Source organism: Oncorhynchus mykiss, chromosome 5 (genome assembly GCF_013265735.2).
Source record: "Oncorhynchus mykiss isolate Arlee chromosome 5, USDA_OmykA_1.1, whole genome shotgun sequence".
NCBI lineage: Eukaryota > Metazoa > Chordata > Actinopteri > Salmoniformes > Salmonidae > Oncorhynchus > Oncorhynchus mykiss.
Window position 1 is genome coordinate 29,020,255 of NC_048569.1, and position 21,773 is coordinate 29,042,027.

Genomic DNA, 21,773 nt, shown 5'->3' on the forward strand with positions numbered 1-21,773 from the left:
AGGAACGGAAGCAACACTGTTAGATGAGCATGGATTGGAGTTATTCCACTAACATGCTGACTAAACCATTGCAAAATAAATTGACACGTTATTCAATAATTTCATTCAAATTCCTCGCGGGCGTTTACGCAACCAGGCCCTAAAATCGAACTTGGTTCTATTTTAGGCACTTGACCCGCTGCAAGTCCCGCCTCTCCCATCTACTCATTGGTTTATAAAACGAGCATATTAACCCACGTGGGTGTTTGAAAGATGAGTGTGGACATCGTTCCAGTCCAGTTGGTGGCGATAATGCACCTTAAAGGTGGTTACCAACAGCCATATATAATCCACAGAAGAACAAGACAACAAACAAGGAGAGATTAATAAAAAATAGAAAATAAAATAAAAACTGCTTTCACCAGTAGATTTATTTTCCGAGTAGAGAAAACCTGATTTGACTGAAATTGATTAAAAAAAATATACAAAAATAGAAATGCCCACATGCATTTCAGGTAAAATAACCCTATCTTAATCTCCCAGGACAAATAACCTAGCAACAGCAAGCTATCTTAATGTCCATGAATGTTTGTGTTAAGACCGGTCCTCAAATTAAAACACTACATGACCAAAAGTATGTGGACACCAGGACGAACATCTCATTCCAAAATCATGGGCATTAATATGGCGTTGGTCCCCACTTTGCTGCTACAACAGCTTCCACTCTTCTGAGAAGGCTTTCCACTAATGTAGGAACTAGAGGTCAACCGATTATGATTTTTCAACGCCGATACCGATTATTGGAGGGCCAAAAAAAGCCGATGCCGATTAAAATCGGCCGATTGTTTTGTTTATTTATTTGAAATAATGACAATTACAACAATACTGAAAGAACACTTACTTTAACACAATACATCAATAAAATCAATTTGGCCTCAAATAATGAAACATGTTCAATATGGTTTAAATAATGCAAAAACAAAGTGTTGGAGAAGAAAGTAAAAGTGCAATATGTGCCATGTAAAAAAGCTAACGTTTCAGTTCCTTGCTCAGAACATGAGAACATATGAAAGCTGGTGGTTCCTTTTAACATGAGTCTTCAATATTCCCAGGTAAGAAGTTTTAGGTTGTAGTTATTATAGGAATTATAGGACTATTTCTCTCTATACCATTTGTATTTCATTAACCTTTGACTATTGGATGTTCTTATAGGCACTTTAGTATTGCCAGTGTAACAGTATAGCTTTCGTCCCTCTCCTCGCTCCTACCTGGGCTAGAACAAGGAACACATCGACAACAGCCACCCTCGAAGCAGCGTTACCCATGCAGAGCAAGGGGAACAACCACTCCAAGTCTCAGAGTGAGTGACGTTTGAAACGCCATTAGCGCGCACCCCGACTAACTAGCTAGCCATTTCACATCGGTTACACCAGCCTAATCTCGGGAGTTGATAGGCTTGAAGTCATAAACAGCACAATGCTTGAAGCACAACGAAGAGCTGCTGGCAAAAACGCACGAAAGTGCTGTTTGAATGAATGCTTACGAGCCTGTTGCTGCCTACCATCGCTCAGTCAGACTGCTCTAACAAATATCAAATCATAGACTTAATTATAACATAATAACACACAGAAATACGAGCCGTAGGTCATTAATATAGTCGAATCCGGAAACTATAATCTCGAAAACCAGACGTTTATTTTTTCAGTGAAATACGGAACCGTTCCGTATTTTATCTAACAGGTGGCATCCATCAGTCTAAATATTCCAGTTACATTGCACAACCTTCAATGTTATGATATACTTACGTAAAATTCTGGCAAACTAGGCGGCCCAAACTGTTGCATATACCCTGACTCTGCGTGCAATGAACGCAATAGAGGTGACAATTTCACCTGGATAATATTGCCTGCTAACCTGGATTTCTTTTAACTAAATATGCAGGTTTAAAAATATATACTTCTGTGTATTGATTTTAAGAAAGGCATTGATGTTTATGGTTAGGTACATATTGGAGCAACGATACGCACTGCATAGATTATATGTAACGCAGGACACGCAAGATAAACTAGTAATATCATCAACCATGTGTAGTTAACTAGTGATTATGATGATTGATTGATTTTTATAAGATAAGTTTAATGCTAGCTAGCAACTTGGCTTGGCTTACTGCATTCGCGTAACAGGCAGGCTCCTCGTGGAGTGCAATGTAATCAGGTGGTTAGAGCGTTGGACTAGTTAATTGTAAGGTTGCAAGATTGAATCCCCCGAGCTGACAAGATAAAAAACTGTTGTTCTGCCCCTGAACGAGGCAGTTAACCCACCGTTCCTAGGCCGTCATTGAAAATAAGAATGTGTTCTTAACTGACTTGCCTAGTTAAATAAAAGGTTAAATATAAAGGTGTAAAAAAATAAAATAATAATAATAATAATAATAATAATAATAATAATAATAATAATAATGTCCAAAAATACAGATTTCTGATTTTGAAAACATGGAATCAGCCCTAATTAAAATCAGCCATTCCGATTAAATCGGTCAACCTCTAGTTGGAACATCGCCACAAGAGCATTAGTGAGGTTGGGCACTAAAGTTGAGCAGTCGGCATTCCAATTCATCCCAAAAGTGTTCGATGGGGTTGAGGTCAGGGCTCTGAAGGCCAGTCAAAATCTTCCACACCGATCTCGACAAACCATTTCTGTATGGACCTCGCTTTGTCCACGGGGGCATTGTCATGCTGAAACAGGAAAGGGCCTTCCCCAAACTGTTACCAAAGTTGGAAGCACAGAATCAGCTACATTAGAATGTCATGTTGTAGCGTTAAGATCTCTTCACTGGAACTAAGGGGCCTAGCCCGAACCATGAAAAACAGCCCCAGACCATTATTATTCCTCCACCAAACGCTAGTTGACACTATGCATTCGGGCAGGTAGGGTTCTTCTGGCATCTGCCAAACACAGATTTGTCCATCAGACTGCCAGATGGTGAGAGTGATTCATCACTCAAGGAGAACGTGTTTCCACTGCTCCAAAGTCAAATGGTGGAGAGCTTTACACCACTCCAGCTGATGCTTGGCATTCCGCATGTTGATCTAAGGCTTGTGTGCGGCTGCTCGGCCATTTCATGAAGCTCCCGACGAAAAGTTGTGCTGACGTTGCTTCCAGGAAGTGAGTGTTGCATCCGAGGACAGAAGATTTTTACGTGCTACAGGAGCTGTTCCTCCTAGATGTTTCCACTGCACAATAACAGCACTTACAGTTGACCGGGGAAGCTCTAGCTGAGCAGAAATTTGTAGCAATTACTTGTTGGAAAGCTGGCATCCTATGACGGTGTCACGTTGAAAGTCACTGAGCTCGTCAGTAAGGCCATTCTACTGCCAATGTTTGTCTATGCAGATTGCATGGCTGTGTGCTTGATTTTATACACCCGTCCGCAACGGGTGTGGCCCGAATCCACTAATTTGAAAGGGTGTCCACACTTTTTTTTATTTTATATACAGTGCCTTGCGAAAGTATTCGGCCCCCTTGAACTTTGCGACCTTTTGCCACATTTCAGGCTTCAAACATAAAGATATAAAACTGTATTTTTTTGTGAAGAATCAACAACAAGTGGGACACAATCATGAAGTGGAACGAAATTTATTGGATATTTCAAACTTTTTTAACAAATCAAAAACTGAAAAATTGGGCGTGCAAAATTATTCAGCCCCCTTAAGTTAATACTTTGTAGCGCCACCTTTTGCTGTGATTACAGCTGTAAGTCGCTTGGGGTATGTCTCTATCAGTTTTGCACATCGAGAGACTGACATTTTTTCCCATTCCTCCTTGCAAAACAGCTCGAGCTCAGTGAGGTTGGATGGAGAGCATTTGTGAACAGCAGTTTTCAGTTCTTTCCACAGATTCTCGATTGGATTCAGGTCTGGACTTTGACTTGGCCATTCTAACACCTGGATATGTTTATTTTTCAACCATTCCATTGTAGATTTTGCTTTATGTTTTGGATCATTGTCTTGTTGGAAGACAAATCTCCGTCCCAGTCTCAGGTCTTTTGCAGACTCCATCAGGTTTTCTTCCAGAATGGTCCTGTATTTGGCTCCATCCATCTTCCCATCAATTTTAACCATCTTCCCTGTCCCTGCTGAAGAAAAGCAGGCCCAAACCATGATGCTGCCACCACCATGTTTGACAGTGGGGATGGTGTGTTCAGCTGTGTTGCTTTTACGCCAAACATAACGTTTTGCATTGTTGCCAAAATGTTCAATTTTGGTTTCATCTGACCAGAGCACCTTCTTCCACATGTTTGGTGTGTCTCCCAGGTGGCTTGTGGCAAACTTTAAACAACACTTTTTATGGATATCTTTAAGAAATGGCTTTCTTCTTGCCACTCTTCCATAAAGGCCAGATTTGTGCAATATACGACTGATTGTTGTCCTGTGGACAGAGTCTCCCACCTCAGCTGTAGATCTCTGCAGTTCATCCAGAGTGATCATGGGCCTCTTGGCTGCATCTCTGATCAGTCTTCTCCTTGTATGAGCTGAAAGTTTAGAGGGACGGCCAGGTCTTGGTAGATTTGCAGTGGTCTGATACTCCTTCCATTTCAATATTATCGCTTGCACAGTGCTCCTTGGGATGTTTAAAGCTTGGGAAATCTTTTTGTATCCAAATCCGGCTTTAAACTTCTTCACAACAGTATCTCGGACCTGCCTGGTGTGTTCCTTGTTCTTCATGATGCTCTCTGCGCTTTTAACGGACCTCTGAGACTATCACAGTGCAGGTGCATTTATACGGAGACTTGATTACACACAGGTGGATTGTATTTATCATCATTAGTCATTTAGGTCAACATTGGATCATTCAGAGATCCTCACTGAACTTCTGGAGAGAGTTTGCTGCACTGAAAGTAAAGGGGCTGAATAATTTTGCACGCCCAATTTTTCAGTTTTTGATTTGTTAAAAAAGTTTGAAATATCCAATAAATGTCGTTCCACTTCATGATTGTGTCCCACTTGTTGTTGATTCTTCACAAAAAAATAAAGCTATAAAACTGTATGTTTGAAGCCTGAAATGTGGCAAAAGGTCGCAAAGTTCAAGGGGGCCGAATACTTTCGCAAGGCACTGTATAGTATAGTTTGTTCACAGTTGGTTTTGGCATTTTAACCTGCGTGTCATGAACGTGTCTGGTGGAGATAAACAATCAACATGCGCACAATGACACGCGGAGCCGGTTTGATCAGCATGTAACGCACAGCATTTCAATTCCAATTCTTTAACCAGCCTTAAAGTAGACAGCAGCTCTACAGAACACAAAATAGTAGCAGGAACCATTGGTTTCTGAACTCGCTAACAACCATTAGCAAATCTTCAACCATGTAGTTAGTAACCACACTTACTGATTTAGTGCCTTGAAGTACCACCCCCTACTACTTACACACAGTCAATCATGTAGGCAGAATCTCTCAGAGCTGTGGATGATTGCTACAGTGTGAGCCGTCTCTTAGATACAGTCAATCATGTAGGCTGTGGATGATTGCTACAGTGTGAGCCGTCTCTTAGATACAGTCAAAGAAAAAGAGAATATGTCAAATGAATGAAAAAGTGACATGGTCCATTACAATGTCAAAGCTAAGGTGAATATATACACCACATGTACAAAACATTAGGAACACCTTCCTAATATTTAGTTGCACCCCCTTTTGGCCTCAGAATAGCCTCAATTCGTTGGTGTCAAAAGTGTTCCACAAAGATGCTGGCCCAGTTCTTGACACACTCAAAACTGTTGCGCCAGTCACCTACTACCATACCCCGTTCAGACACTTAAATATTTTGTCTTGCCCATTCACCCTCAATGGCCCACATAAACCATCCATGTCTCAATTGTCTCAAGGCTTAAACATCCTTTTAAAATCAGTCTCTTCCCCTTAATCTACCCAGATTATAGTGGATTTAACAGGTAACGTCAATAAGAGATCATAGCTTTCAGCTGGGTTCACCTGGTCAGTCTATCATGGCAAGAGCAGGTGTTCCTAATGTTTTGTGCACTCAGTGTCAGGAGTAAGAGAGAAAGCAAGTGCTGTGTATGGACCTCTTCCTTATGCTGGAATCCTAATGGCAATATAGAATGGCCGCGGCTTGCGTTGCCAGGGTGACAAATGCCATAGATAAATGGGAGAGAGGAGGTGGAGCACGAACAGGCAGTACAGGGCTGAGAGGGAGAACGAGAGAGTGGAAGAGGCATACTAGTAGACAGACAGACCGTATTGTATATGCTCATTGAAAGAGGGAGAAATAGGGCATAGCATTTGAGAGAACTAACTGAGTCTGATTATAACCTTAGCACAGAAACACAGTGCAAGAACATAATAAACCACAGAAAACCATGGCACTACAGACAGATATGATCTGTGAGAAAGACCATCTACAGTACATGCAGTTGGTGCTGTAACTGTCACAGTGGGGTTAGAGGGGAATGTGAATATTATGTGTTTGTATATAAATAGACAGTAGCACTGAACACACACAGTGTTACATATACAGTCAGGCAACATTATCTACAAGAACACACTGAGAAATAGTGATATTAATAGGGGCTGTTCCATCTGCCCACATGACCTCAACACACAGTACTGTTTTTATACATCCTCAAAACCACCTCCGCATCATTCTATCCATCTGGTTCTCAAACACTTCTCTTTTCCTCATTCTTTCGATCGCTCTGACACACACGGGTCAGGTCTGAATTAAACATGACACTGACGCTTTGCTGGATGAATTCTAATTAGTGACTGGCGGAGCTATACAAATGACACAGGCTGTATGAGAGCTGTGTGTGTGTGCATGCATGTATATGTAGGTGCAATATATGACTGTGTGCCATCATCATGTTGTTGGCATTGCCCCAATAGTTCCGTTTCTCACCCTGCCCACAGAACTCTACAGCCGGATCACACTCACTGGAACGGTCACGCTTGTCACAGGCGCCGACGAACCGAACACAGGTCGGAATGAAGCTGAATACCCAGCATCAATGGCATATTTACACCTCGGTATGGGTCTCGAGGGAAACACTGGTGTCTGCTGCTGCAGTAGATGCACCTTAAATACACATACCTACTGGAGAGGCACAGGCAGGCAAGCGTGTGACAATGGGACGTAGTCATGATGAATGTTCCAAGATGCTGAGATAGTGGCTGAAACGGTTCATCTAAACCACACTGAGCCTCTTGGGTACAACAAACAAACACACACACAGCGCGTACAGAATCAAGCACACCCAGGCAGGTACAGTTGAAGTCGGAAGTTTACATACACCTTAGCAAAATACATTTAAACTCAGTTTCACAATTCCTGACATAATCCTAGTAAAACTTCCCTGTCTTAGGTCAGTTCAGATCACCACTTTATTTTAAGAATGTGAAATGTCAGAATAGTAGCAGATAATTATTTATTTCAGTTTTTATTTCTTTCATCAGAAGTGGGTCAGAAGTTTACATACACTCAATTAGAATTTGGTAGCATTGCCTTTAAATTGTTGAACTTGGGTCAAACGTTTCAGGTAGCCTTCCACAAGCTTCCCACAATAAGTTGGGTGAATTTTGGCCCATTCCTGCTGATAGAGCCAGTGTACCTGAGTCAGGTTTGTAGGCCTCCTTGCTCGCACACGCTTTTTCAGTTCTGCCCACAAATTTTCTATGGGATAGAGGTCAGGGCTTTGTGATGGCCACTCCAATACCTTGACTTTATTGTACTTAAGCCATTTTGCTACAATTTTAGAATTACACTTGGGGTCATTGTCCATTTGGAAGACCCATTTGCGACCAAGCTTAAACTTCCTGACTGATGTCTTGAGATAATGCTTCAATATATCCACATCACTCTCCTTCCTCATGATGCCATCTATTATGTGAAGTGCACCAGTCCCTCCTGCAGCAAAGCACCCCCACAACATGATGCTGCCACCCCCGTGCTTCACGGTTGGGATGGTGTTCTTCGTCTTGCAAGCGTCCCCCTTTTTCCTCCAAACATAACGATGGTCATTATGGCCAAACAGTTCTATTGTCGTTTCATCAGACCAGAGGACATTTCTCCAAAAAGTAAACATTTTGTCCCCATGTGCAGTTGCAAACCGTGATCTGGTTATTTTATGGCGGTTTTGGAGCAGTGGCGTCTTCCTTGCTGAGCGGCCTTTCAGGTTATGTGGATAAAGGACTTGTTTTACTGTGGATATAGATACTTTTGTACTGGTTTCCTCCAGCATCTTCACAAGGTCGTTTGCTGTTGTTCTGGGATTGATTTGCACTTTTCACACCAAAGTACATTCATCTCTAGGAGACAGAACGCATTTCCTTCCTGAGCGCTATGACGGCTTCATGGTCCCATGGTGTTTATACTTGCGTACTATTGATTGTACAGATGAACGTGGTACCTCCAGACATTTGGAAATTGCTCCCGAGGATGAACCAGACTTGTGGAGGTCTACAATTTTTCTGAGGTCGTGGCTGATTTCTTTTGATTTTCCCATGATGTCAAGCAAAGAGGCACTAAGTTTGAAGGTAGGCCTTGAAATACATCCACAGATACACCTCCAATTGACTCAAATTATGTCAATTAGCTTATCAGAAGCTTCTAAAACCATTACATAATTTTCTGGAATTTTCCAAGCTGTTTAAAAAGGCACAGTCAACTTAATGTAAACTTCTGACCCACTGGAATTGTGATACAGTGAATTATAAGTGAAATAATCTATCTGTAACAATTGTTGGTAAAATGACTTGTGTCATGCAGAAAGTAGATGTCCTAACCGACTTGCCAAAACTATAGTTTGTTAACAAGAAATTTGTGGAGTGGTTGAAAAACACATTTGAATGACTCCAACCAAAGTGTATATAAACTTCCGACTTCAACTGTACATAGATACACACTAGACAGAAATGTAGACAGAGACCGACACACACAGTCAAGGAGGGAGCAAGGAGAGAGGCAAAGACTGAAGCGTGTAGAAGAAAACGAAGTAGTGAGATAAGAGGAGAGAAGGAGGAAGTGTGATGAGGGATGGGAAATGACTCGAGGTGGTAAATAATTAAACACAATGGACCTTTACACCTGGAGCACACAATAATTGGATTTCCTGTGTTACAGACACGGTGCATTGGCATTATTTAAGTATGGACATTTTTAACTTCCCTTACGCATGGCATGACTTTCCCACAACCAATAAAAAACAGTTTCTCTTAACATTGGACAGAGGAATGCACTATTGTAAACCAGGACTGCTGCTAGGATTGTAATTTTCCAATTTGAGATATTTCAACTAGGGCTGATCCCAATTAGTTGACTAGTTAATTGTTTGGTCGATGGGCTGTTGGTCAACAGCAATTTTTTATTTGTCAAGCAGTGTGTGAGATAGATAAATAAAAAAATGATGGCACACGAGACACCTGTCTGATTTGTACCCTTCTCAGTGAACTAATCCATTGGAGGCCACGTGAATGGCACAGTCCAAGAAGGGAATTGTGGCCAAAATGCACATCTCTATAGAATGTGCTCTCTCCCAACAATTGGTCCACATTCATTGTTTCATAACTTCATTGTGTGAATTGTTTGCCTTGATTGTTTTTACATTTTTTTTATTTAACTAGGCATGTCAGTTAAGAACAAATGATTATTTACAATGACGGCCTACTCCGGCCAAACCCAGACGATGCTGGTCCAATTGTGCTCTACCCTATGGGACTCCCAATCATGGCCGGATGTGATACAGCCTGGATTCGAACCAGGTACTATAGTGCCGCATCTAGGACTGAGATGCAGTGCCTTAGACTCCTGTGCCACTCGGAAGCCCTATCAGTTCCCCATTACATATATCACCAGTAGTAACCTACATTTACTTTGAATTCCTAATCTACAATGTTTGTTTGGTTATGGTCATTTCTATTAAGGCATTCAATATATTATTCCAGTCTTTCACCATTCTCATTGTTGGAGTGGACACGTTGTTTGCACAGCATACAACCTATGCTACACATGTGAGAAACAAGTTTGGGTTTATTTCATTCAATTTAGTCATTTTTCAGAAGCGCTACTTGTCAATGTTGAGTAAGGACGCACCCCTGATTATGTGTAAAAGTAGGCATATAGACTACCTGGCCTGCCTGCAAATGTAGGCATATAAATATTAGCACATTTGGGGATCGGATATTATTTCTGATTGGCTTAATGAACTACCACTAATGACCTGTGGAGCTTCTCAAAGTAATGTTGTTTTCTTCACCTCAAACAGCAGGCAAACAAAGTCTGTTTTTACATCCATTGAGAATGACAATAGTTCATCAATGTATCTGAAAGATCTTTCCAGCTCTCTCCCTTTTCTATAACCACTCAGCGTGAAAGGGAAAAATGTCATGCCCTGATCCAGTGGAAATGTCATAAAATAGATCTACTTGATGAGCTCTTATCTCTAGGGAAAAATAGCTTACTGCTGTGTCTGTCTCAAGCTCACTGGAGGAAAGAGGGCCCTACATTTTATTTCAATGTTGCAAGTTTGCTAGCACGAGCTTCTGGCTGGACCAAAGTTGATACAATGTTTAAAGTTGGTTGCAGACAGGCCTGTGTTTTATATAAAAAATAAAAAAAATGTGTTGATATTTTTTACCTGCAGGCTGCAATGTTTCTATTTGTTGGCTTTATGTAGATTATTTTTACATAGTTGGCAATGTCAATAGAAATAACTTTTTAGGTCGGGACGGCAGGTAGCCTAGTGGTTAGAGCGTAGGAATAGTAACCCAAAGGTTGCAAGATTGAATCCCCGAGCTAGCAAGGTAAAAAAAAAATATATATATATATATCGTTCTGCCCCTGAACAAGGCAGTTAACCCACTGTTCCTAGGCCGTCACTGAAAATAAGAATTTGTTCTTAAAAATCGACTCTGCAGCAATATTTTGCCCCGACAAGAAAGGGCTGTTTGAAAAGGTTTCCCTGTCAAGACAAGCAGTGACACGGCGTGTTGAGGACGTCACAGAGAATATGGAACAGTTGAAAGACAAGGTAAAGGATTTCACCCATTTCTCCTTGGCCCTGGATGCGAGCAGTGATGCACGTGACACGGCGCAGTTGTTAATATTCTTACGAGGCGTAACCCCAGACTTTGAAATTGGAGGTGATTTCTTCAGTGCTGTCAATGAAGAGCACAACCACAGGGAAAGATTTATTGAAGGAGGTTAGTAAGTGGGTGGCAAAGCTGGGACTGAGTTTTGAAAAGTTAACAGTGTGACCACTGATGGGTGCCCAAACTTGGGCAGGAAAAAAAAAAGGATACAAGATCAAGTAGCTGAGCTGAACCCAGATCAGAAAATTATTTCCCTGAGTTGCATTCTTCATCAGGTGCACTGTAAATGTGTTGAAAATTAAATGAAAAATGTGTTGAAAATGAGTCATGTTGGAGAAACAGGTCATTAAAGTGGTAAACTTCATAAGAGAAAAATAGTTTGTCTCACTGTTGGAAGAGAGTCCGGTCATGCAGATCTCCCCTACCACACAAACATGCGATGGCTGAGTTTGGGGAAGGTGCTTAAAAGGGTGTGGGACCTGAAGTCAGAGATTGCTGAGTTTTTGCAAATGAAAGGAAAATATGTGGATTTCCCTCAACTGCAAGATAAAGAATGGTTGGCTGATTTTGCCTTAACCGTGGACATCATGGTCCTCATGAATGAACTGAATTCCAGACTACAAGGGAAGGGCCTTTCTGCACATCAGATGTACAGCCTTGTCAAAGCCTTCAAGGGAAAATTACTCCTCCTGACCCACCAAGTAGAAGCCAACAATCTCCCCCACCTTCCGACACTACTAGTCGGTTCCCTATCAGATGACCAACGGGAGAAGTATGCATCGCTGCTGTGTGCTTTGAATGGTGAGTTCTCTCGTCATTTTGAGGATTTTAAAGTGTTGGAAAATGTCATGCTGTTGGTTTCCTCTCCTTTCACCTTCAATGTGGATAACGCTCCCACTGACCTGCAACTTGAGCTTATCGATCTTCAGCCTGATGCAGTGATTGGAGAAATATTCAAAACAATGTCACTGACGAGCTTCTAAAGATTAGGAGTCATGCTTAGAAGATGTATGTACTGTTTGGGATAACCCATGTATGTGAACAGACAGTGATGTATGTGAACAGACAGACGGTGATGAATTATAAGTCAAGGCACAGATAATCTCTTACTGACTCACTTCTCAACAAATCCTGCGCATGGCGACATCAGAAACTATACCGGACTTCACTGCTCTAGTCAATGCCCATCAGAGACTTCACTACTCACACTGATTGAGTAGTTTAAATGTAAAGTTGAGCTTATTTATGTGCATCTTGAAAAAGCTAAATAAGTAGCATATCTGGACGTGATTTACAGTAGATATATCTTTCGACACATTCATACACATGATGTATAATCCTGTAATATGATACCTTGCTGATTCATCATATCATCCTACTTCATTCTGGCCTATGTGACAGTGTAACATCATGGGTCCAAACTACAGTAGCCTATACTCCTCATCATGAGTCCCATATCTGGATAACAGGCCCTAAACTCCTGCAGCACTGAGCACTAAATTGATAGCTGACAGACAGTTGCGCCTGACCAGCCTGGAAGACAAACAGCAGTTGAGTGTACTATCAGACAGCCAATACAGCTGACAGTCACAGGCCCCTCCACTCACTTCCTGATGATGAAGACATGTGACATGGCCTTCTGCTGAGAGCCAACATGACAATTCATCGACAAAGACCCATGAAGGTGCTATAGAGGTGGGATTGGGACTGCTATTTTATGTTTTCTGCTTGATAAACAAGGAAATCTGTACAAAAGACACAAGGATCAAAGCATTTTAAATAAAAGGTTATAGGTTTTCAGTGATATGTTTGTGGAAAAGGCCATATCATGAGAAGGAAGTACATTTGAAAATAGTCCAGCCTCAAGAACAAATCTATGACCAGAACATCTCGTTAGGGGTATGCTCCTGGCTGTACTACTATGGGTATTTAGGTTCCATAGGGTATTATCAGCTTGTCACAAGCACTTTTTCATTTGAATCAAGGTTATTTATAAGTTGAATATGGTAGCCTACTTGTAGTCTGGAATGACTGCCATTACTACAACACAACAACAGTACTTGAGAACAGCGCGGTCACCAAACCTTTAAAATCAGCTTGAATGAATAGATCAGTTCTATCAATTACACATTACTCAGCTGCGTAGGTCCAGGCCCAGGCCTTCCACTGAGAAAACACATGGAAATGGCAACATGGAAGCACAGGAAGAATACAAAATGGCAGGAATGGTCTCTTCTCGTTCTGTCACGAACACATGGGCCATCTCCTGTTTCCTATAATAACTGGTCACCAACCTCAAAAACAACCAGCCACTCCTCCCCATCTCTTCCTGCCAGCTCCATTTCTATTCAATAACAGAGAATTGCCATAGACCACAACAAAGAAATACACCAAAAGTTGTTCCAAAAAAGGTATTAAATGCATTCGGAAAGTATTCAGACCCCTTGACTTTTTCCACGTTTTGTTATGTTACAGCCTTATTCTAAAATGTATGAAATAGTTTTTCCCCCACCTAATCAATCTACACACAATAGCCCATATTGTCCAAGCAAAAACAGTTAAAAAAATAAAATAATTTAGCAATTTTAAAAAAAGTATCACATTTACATAAGTATTCAGACCTTTCACTCAGTACTTTGTTGAAGCACCTTTGGCAGCGATTGCAGTCCCGAGTCTTCTTGGGTATGACGCTACAAGCTTGGCACACCTGTATTTGGGGAGTTTTTCCCATTCTTCTCTGCAGATCCTCTTTGCTGTGTTCATCTTTCCCTCAAAACGGACAAGTCTCCCAGTCCCTGCCTCTGAATAACATCCCCACAACATGAAGCTGCCACCACCATGTTTTCGCTTTGTCATTATGGGGTATTGTGTGTAGATAGTTTTTTCCCCACCTAATCTATTTCATACATTTTAGAATAAGGCTGTAACATAACAAAACATGGAAAAAGTCAAGGGGTCTGAGTACTTACTGAAAGCACTGTATGTTATTACACATTCTGTCAAATCTATTACCATTGAGAGAATCTAGGCCAATCAAATGATTAAAGCCTTATGCAAATCAACCCTGGTGCAGTGTGACCTATATAACCAACTATCACTCCTTAAAGATAACATCACAAGCAAAGAGTAAAGGCTTAAAGGACAAGCGTGATTATCTAACACACTATCCAAGATAATGAATACAGAATTACAGTAGGGCTAGGTGTAAAGCATGTACATGTAAGGGCCTTATTTTAATCTGTCATAATGATTTGAAAGCAATGCTGAGACTTAACTCCAACACGCTGCAGAATCCCCCCCCCCCCCCCCCCCCCCGACAACAAAATACCAGTACAACATTCAGAACTGAACAAGCAACCGTGGTCAATAAATGAGTGGAAGTAAATTTTTTCAGAAACATAAGAACCTAGTAGGCGGCGATACACTGGTTTCAAGATCCACTCTCTTATATTGATGTGTTTGAAAAACTTTACATCCAGCAAGCTCAGTTCCTCTTGAAATGGATTTGAATAGGAAAAAGCACATTCGAAAAACTCATCCCAAATGCTGAAAAGGAAACTCACACAGAACCATAGCCAAGTAATTCCACACAATTCCATAGGCCTACCCTTGATGCTTTTGTAATTGCTGCCCTGCCCTAGCTTTAATACCAGAGGAACCTTGGCCGTGGTAAAATGATGACCGGGAGGAGAAGTATGCATGTACATACAACAAAGGCAAGGGAATTTGGTGAGCCCAAACATAGCATGCCTAATGAATTCTATAGAGTTCAGAGTACAAAAACACTGATTGCTTCTGAGGGGCCTCATTACTGCCTGTGTTCTCTGTCTCCTGGCCAGGGACAAACACAGGGACAGACACACACACACAACCTGCTTAAGTGTGACGGGAGCTGTGGTTGAAAGGGGTAAAGACAGGAGACTGGTAATACCTAGAGACCAAAGGAGTAGGATATGACAGAGACAGTGCTGCACTGTCAAGTATGTAGCCTAGAGCTCAGAAAAATAGCCAATAAACAAACAATGATATCCATTTGGGGAGGGTTACAATTCTATTCATAAATTGAAATGTATAGGAGTGTCTTGATTAATGAATGGAATTGATCCCAACCTTGGTCACAAAAACACATCTCCATGTTGCAAACCATGTTGATGGCTGGTGCTAAAAATCAACAGCTTCTGCCTTCCCTGTTCAATATTACTACTAAATATGCATTACTTCCTGTAGAGCAGGGGTCATCAACTAGATTAAGCCGACGGGATGTTTTTGTCTTGTGCGGATGGTCGGGGGGCCGGAACATAATTATAAATAATTTGTACTCTGCAAATTGACGCAAGAAGACAAATAGATATTGTATTTTGAAACCTTGATTACATTGATACACAATCACATGTCTATTTATGAGTTGAAATACTTAGGATATAGATTTTCTACATTAAAATAATTTTGAGGTGAATTTCAAAAACATTTGTGGGCCAAATCAAATTGAATTTGGCCAGCGGGCCACCAGTTGACAATTCCTGCTGTAGAGTTAGTAGAATTTCATGTTGAATATCCTACATTTAGCAAGAGGCCTGAGTAATATACAGTGCATTCGGAAAGTATTCAGACCCCTTCCCCTTTTTTGTTACCTTACAGCCCCATCAATCTACACACAATACTCCATAATGACAAAGCGAACAGGTTTTTAGAAATGTTTGCTAATTTATAAAAAATAAAAAATAACATAAATATTCAGACCCTTTGCTATGAGACTCGAAATTGAGCTCCGGTGCATCCTGTTTCCATTGATCATGCTTGAGATGTTTCTACCACTTGGAGTCCACCAGTGGTAAATTATTTGGAAAGGCACACAGCTGTCTATATAAGGTCTCACAGTTGACAGTGCATGTCAGAGCAAAAACCAAGAGTTCCGAGACAGGATTGTGTCGAGGCACATATCTGGGGAAGGTTACCAAAAAATGTTGGCAGCATTGAAGGTCCCAAAGAGCACAGTGGCCTCCATCATTCTTAAATGGAAGAAGTTTAGAACCACCTCTTCCTAGAGCTGGCCGCCTGCCCAAACTGAGCAATCGGGGGAGAAGGGCCTTGGTCAGGGATCTGACCAAGAACCCGATGGTCACTCTGACAGAGCTCCAGAGTACCTCTGTGGAGATGGGAGAACGTTCCAGAAGGACAACCATCTCTGCAGCACTCCACCAATCAGGCCTTTATGGTAGAGTGGCCAGACGGAAGCTACTCCTCAGTAAAAGGCACATGACAGCCCACTTGGAGTTTGCCAAAAGGCACCTAAAGACTCTCAGACCATGAGAAACAAAATTCTCTAGTCTGATGAAACTAAGATTGAACTCTTTAGCCTGAATGCCAAGCATCATGTCTGGAGAAAACCTGGCACCATCCTACGGTGAAGCATGGTGGTGGCAGCATCATGCTGTGGGGATGTTTTTCAGCGGAGGGGACTGGAAGAGAGGAAGAGATGAACGGAGCAAAGTACAGAGATGAAAACCTGCCCCAGAGCGCTGAGGACTTCAGACTGGGGCGATTGTTCGCCTTCAAAACAGGAAAACGACCCTAAGCACACAGCCAAGACAATGCAGGTGGGGACAAGTCTCAATGTCCTTGAGTGGCCCAGCCAGAGTCCGACTTGAACCCAATCGGACATCTCTGGAGAGACATGAAAAAAGCTGTGCAGCGACGCTCACCATCCAACCTGACAGAGCTTGAGAGGATCTGCAGAGAAGAATGGGAGAGACTCCCCAAATACAGGTGTGCCAAGCTTGTAGCATCATACCCAAGAAGACTTGAGGCTGTAATCACTTTCAAAGGTGCTTCAACAAATTACTGAGAAAAGGGTCTGAATACTTATGTAAATGTGATTTTTTTTTATTATACATTTGCAAACATTTCTAAAAACCTGTTTTTGCTTTGTCATTGTGGGGTATTGTGTGTAGATTGATGAAGGAAAAAAAAAATCAATTTTAGAATAAAGCTGTTAAGTAACGAAATGTGGAAAAAGTCAAGGGGTCTAAATACTTTCCGAATGCGCTGTACATAGTTTTTTTCCTTTCTTCTTTGGGACAGACAGGGTTGTTTGGAATGAGGCCTTACATTAACCTGTTGGTAAAAGGCCTACACAATGACACCACACAATGACAGATAAAACAGGCCTACTTAGACCAGGGTCCTAGGGTGAACCTGACTAATAGACAGCCCGTTCAGTCCCATAACTTAGACAGGTGGGTGTCTGGTACTAACCAACTCCAGTCAGGTTTTCCAAACCAAATCCTGGGGATCAAGTAACAGGTTGATCAGATCAGTATGCTTCAAGCAAAGACATACCCAATAAAGCGCTGGCAAGGAAATAAATAACGTACATTTGCGGGACAGTGGTCAAAAACACTGCAAAATAAAAGTGCCACACAAACACACTAACAATATAATCTAATGAGAAGGGCTGAAAAGCAGACCTAAATTAGAAGCTTAGCCTAGCCCACTCCATAGACATTAAAACCAGCTGATAGTGATAGCTCCAACATCATCCACTTATTTCTATGGAAAACTCCCAATGGCACATGAAGTATTTTAATTTGAAGTGCGAGTCCTCTGCATCCATTTTGGTGTCACGCGTTACGGTGTTCAGAGTTTGTTATAACCAATTTATTGATGTGATTATGATATAGGTCAAGCCCTATTGGTCATGTACATGCGAGGCATACATGTGTCACGTAAAGAGAGCCAGAGGTTGAGGGAATGTTTTTCCTAAACAGATTATTGATTTCAGTAACATAACTTTTCATTCAGAAATGGGTAAAATGATGTTGCATCTTCAGCAACACGGACAGCATGATAAATACTGATGTTCCGTAGTGGTCGCTGAAGCAGGGAGGAGAGAGAGACAATGGATGCTAGTCACACAGTCACTCGCTGTCTTTTTTTAACACAGCGCCACAAGTCTGAGCCAGGCGGCACAATCAAATCAATTGTGGTCAGACTCCATCTAGTCATTTGTGTCTTAATTATTTAATCAAACAGCTCGCTTAAAGCATCAGACAAGCTCAGTGCATATAGTTGATTTGATTAAAACACAGGATGTGTCTATATATGGAAAAACAAGTTTTAACATTTCAACCAATCGATTGGTCGAAAGAACAGACGTCTCTTGGTCAACCAAGATTCTATTTTGTCAGGGACAGCCCCACTAAGGATCATGGTGAAAGTGGCCGTAACTAGCAAAGGATCATGGTCTATGTAGTTGTTTTCATCTTGCCTGAGAGTCAACCTTAATGTCAATAGCATAAGGGCGCGAGCACATGGTCCTATGTGTAGACAAATGTAGTAGTCAGAATGGATCACTATTTAAATATCTAAATTTGTTGAGAAATTTAAAATAATTAATTGTGGGGATCAAACTTGAATATAATAAACAAAATTAGAGAGCAAAACAGCAGTCTAAAAAATTATTCTGGCAATCGTAATTTACATAGGCTTTCTAGGGCAGACCAGGGCTTTTGGCACCACTAGGTTGCTATACAGTAGCCGACAAGCAGAGCTCATGACTTCACGCTCCAGACCAGACACTGGGGCTAGGCCCACTCATATACATAGTTGCATAAAAACATTGTTTAATTATACTAAATTACAAAGCACAAATGGAAAATGAAAACAAGGAGGGCTACATTATCACTGTAAAAAAAGGCTTCTTTAGATTAGTGTTCAAACAGCATGTGAAGTACCACGAGTTGGACATTGTGTCTCACCTTCTTGCCAGTGGAGCCTGTCTTGATGAGGCAGGAGCGTCCCAGGGACTGGTAACCACCAATGACCTCGATCTCCTCCACAGCAGGGTAGCGCTTCTTCAGCAGGGAACCCAGCTGGGCGTAGGGGGCCTGGGATGGCGTGGGGGGGGTCTGGGCCCCTCCGGAGGGCTCCTGGGGCTCTGGAGAGCCAGGCTGAGGCTCTGACTTACGTTTAGGCACCACAGTGAAGGTATTCCCCTTCCGCCCATGCACCACTGGAGTTGGACTGGGGAAGACAGGCTTCGAAGGGTCCACATCTATGTCATCTATGTTGGTGACAGGTAGCTGGTCAGCTGGGGCATCCTCTGGAGGTGGCGACTGGACAGAGGGAACCGAGGAGGGTGCTGGGGATGGAGAGGAGGGGGGCTGGGTGGCGGTGGGGAGAGGTGGGTCTGGTTTGGTTGGCCTGGCTGCCCTCACCTCCTCTTTCCTCTTGGAGGCTGCTGGGGTGGGTGGAGGGGTAATGGGAATTGGCACTCCTGGAGTGGGCATCTCTGCCAATCTCTGGGAGGGAGGAAACTTGATGGGGCTGGAGGGGGCCGTGCTTTCCGGGGAAGAGACTGCTCTGTGGCGTTTGGGGAAGACGGTGAAGGAGTTGCGGGACTGGAGGCGCAGGTTGGCAAGGGCACGAGCCTGGATGTCCCCGGAAGGCAGCAGGGAGAGGTCAGGGCGGGGCGAGGGGCGGATCTTGAACCCTGGAGAGGGGGGAGACATCAGGGGTGTGGTGGGGCTGGCAGGGGACTCGGCACGAGCACAGCAGGTTTCCGGAGAGCATGGCACCTTGGATTTGGGGGGCACTTCTGTGCTCTCCCAATCGCTCTCTCGGAAAGGCTTGGTCTGGGGCCCATCTGCCTTCTCTCTGGGGTTGACAACCACACTGTGTCCCCCACTCACCTCAAAACGCTGGCGGTAGGAAGATACTGATTGAGGGGGTCCAGCAGAGTGCAGGATGCTGTCAGGCTCATAAAGAGGGGGCTGTAGATTTGGTTTGGAAGACTGGGAGCTGGGGAAGACTGAGGAAGATGACTGTGTGTTGCCTAGGGTGCGGACTGGTGAGCTAGGCTGGGCGTGTGATTTGTATTTTGGCACCAGATCTGGTTGTGGCTTGGGTCGTTGTCTTGGCCTGCTTGAACTGATCTCCAAGTCCAGTAGGTTATCTGTGCTGCGAGACTTGGGTTGCAGTTTTCCGTAGTTGCTGTCAAATTTCTGCAGCATGCGGCTCACCCTGCCCTGACCCTCTCCTGTCTCGAATGCGCCCTCGTGACAAGGATGACTTAGCGTGCTCAAGTTCTCCTCGCTCCTGCTTAGTGTGGTGTCATAAATAACCACCTCCTTTGCCCGTATCTCGGTCACCCCACCAGCTCTCCTGTCCAAGAGGTCATTGAGGGAGCTGTAACTGCTTAGCCCATTCTGCTGCAGATAAGACCCGCTTTTTATTCCACTGGCCCCCGGAAAGTAATCCGGATCGGATTCTATGATAATGATATTCTCAGCGCGTATAGTCCGAATTCCAGGTACACTGCCATACAATTCCAGTATGTGCTGGACGGGACGAATGGCACACTCCCTGTCCTGCCGTTTCTTTCGCTCCTTCTCCAGTTTGATGAAGGGGTTCTCCTGCAATGGGCCTAGACTGTCCTGCAGAACCAGGCTTTCCTGTTCCTCGCCATCGTTTACCGTTTTCTCCGAGTCATACGGGTCGGTGGCAGTCAAGGGGTCTTTGTTTGTTTTCACCGGCGAGAGCTCTGGGGAGGTGGGGGAACTGCCACGCTTGCCTGCAAAGTGCTGGCTCGCTGGAATGATGGTGTAGTTCCGAACTGAATCAGCGTTGCTTTCATTGTCTTTTTTGGGGGCGCTGCTGTTTCCCGTTACTTCGCCATTAACCCGCGATGAGCTCGCGCTAGGGCAAGGCTCAGCCGCTCCTGCTCCAGACCCGCCACCCTTTGCTTTCCTCCGCTCCAGAATCTCTCGTTTCCAGGCCGGCATCGTCGGGCTCTCCTGCCCAGCCTCCTGGCGGAGAACACGGACTTCTCCTCCACCAGACATTGTGGGGAGAAATGTAATGTATCCGGGAGATGGTGTTCCCCGACTGGGAAAGAAAGCTGTATGTCGCTGTACCTGCAGCGCCGAAAATCGCATACACACTTACATCCCCACGGTCTCTTTCGGTCTTTCTGCGTTCCTTTTCCTCTGTCTGTGACTCCTGCCCCGCCCTCCGCACCTGTAAATCTACGTCATTATTCAGTTTTAAGAACAGCGCCCCAAGAAGCAACCTCATTTGGTGATATCGATTTGGATACACCCCATTTTCACAGAGTACCACCCATCAAAGGAAATCCCTCCTCTTTCTATTGTTGAGTAAAGAGGAACTGTCAGTCAAGGAAATTCAGTTCAGCCCCACTTTTACGGTTTAACCCTTTCAGTGAATAAATATAAATATTTTATCATAAAAGCACGTATCGACTCCTCAATTGTTCTTAAAACATTTTTTAAAAAATACATTTAATTTCTATTTAATTACTGACCTAAACATGAAAGGTACCATTAAATGGTTTTAATAGATTAAAGTATTTAAAGATGTGTGTGGAGCAGAGCAAATTATCGACCATCAGTGTCCAAGACCAATACATTTAAAGTCCCTGCTGTTGCCTTGCACTCTAAATAAAAGGGTGCTGGATATAAGATAATTAATTTGGTCAAGCTATGCCTACTACTATTCTACTAGTTTTTTAGGGAAAACTTTAGATGAAATCCTGTGGATTGGATCATATTCGATTCTCTCACCTTAATCCATGTAATAATAGGAAAACAAGAGATTGGTGCTTGATAGGCCTAAAATGGTCAAACAGCTCAACATGTATTTTATTTTCCAAAATGAAGCTTATGCAGCCTTGCCCAT

The 21,773-nt window shown here is 42.9% G+C and overlaps 1 protein-coding gene across 1 annotated transcript in view; it reads right to left on the bottom strand.

The window, feature by feature from the left end:
• The window catches only part of tprn (taperin), a 29,362-nt gene extending 8,236 nt beyond the window's left edge, over positions 1-21,126 (bottom strand). The window contains exon 1 of the mRNA XM_021602366.2: positions 18,836-21,126. Within this exon, the coding sequence (XP_021458041.2) occupies positions 18,836-21,013 (2,178 nt within the window). The 5' untranslated portion in view covers positions 21,014-21,126. The remainder of the gene's footprint in view (positions 1-18,835) is intronic.
• Positions 21,127-21,773: the final 647 nt, after the last annotated feature.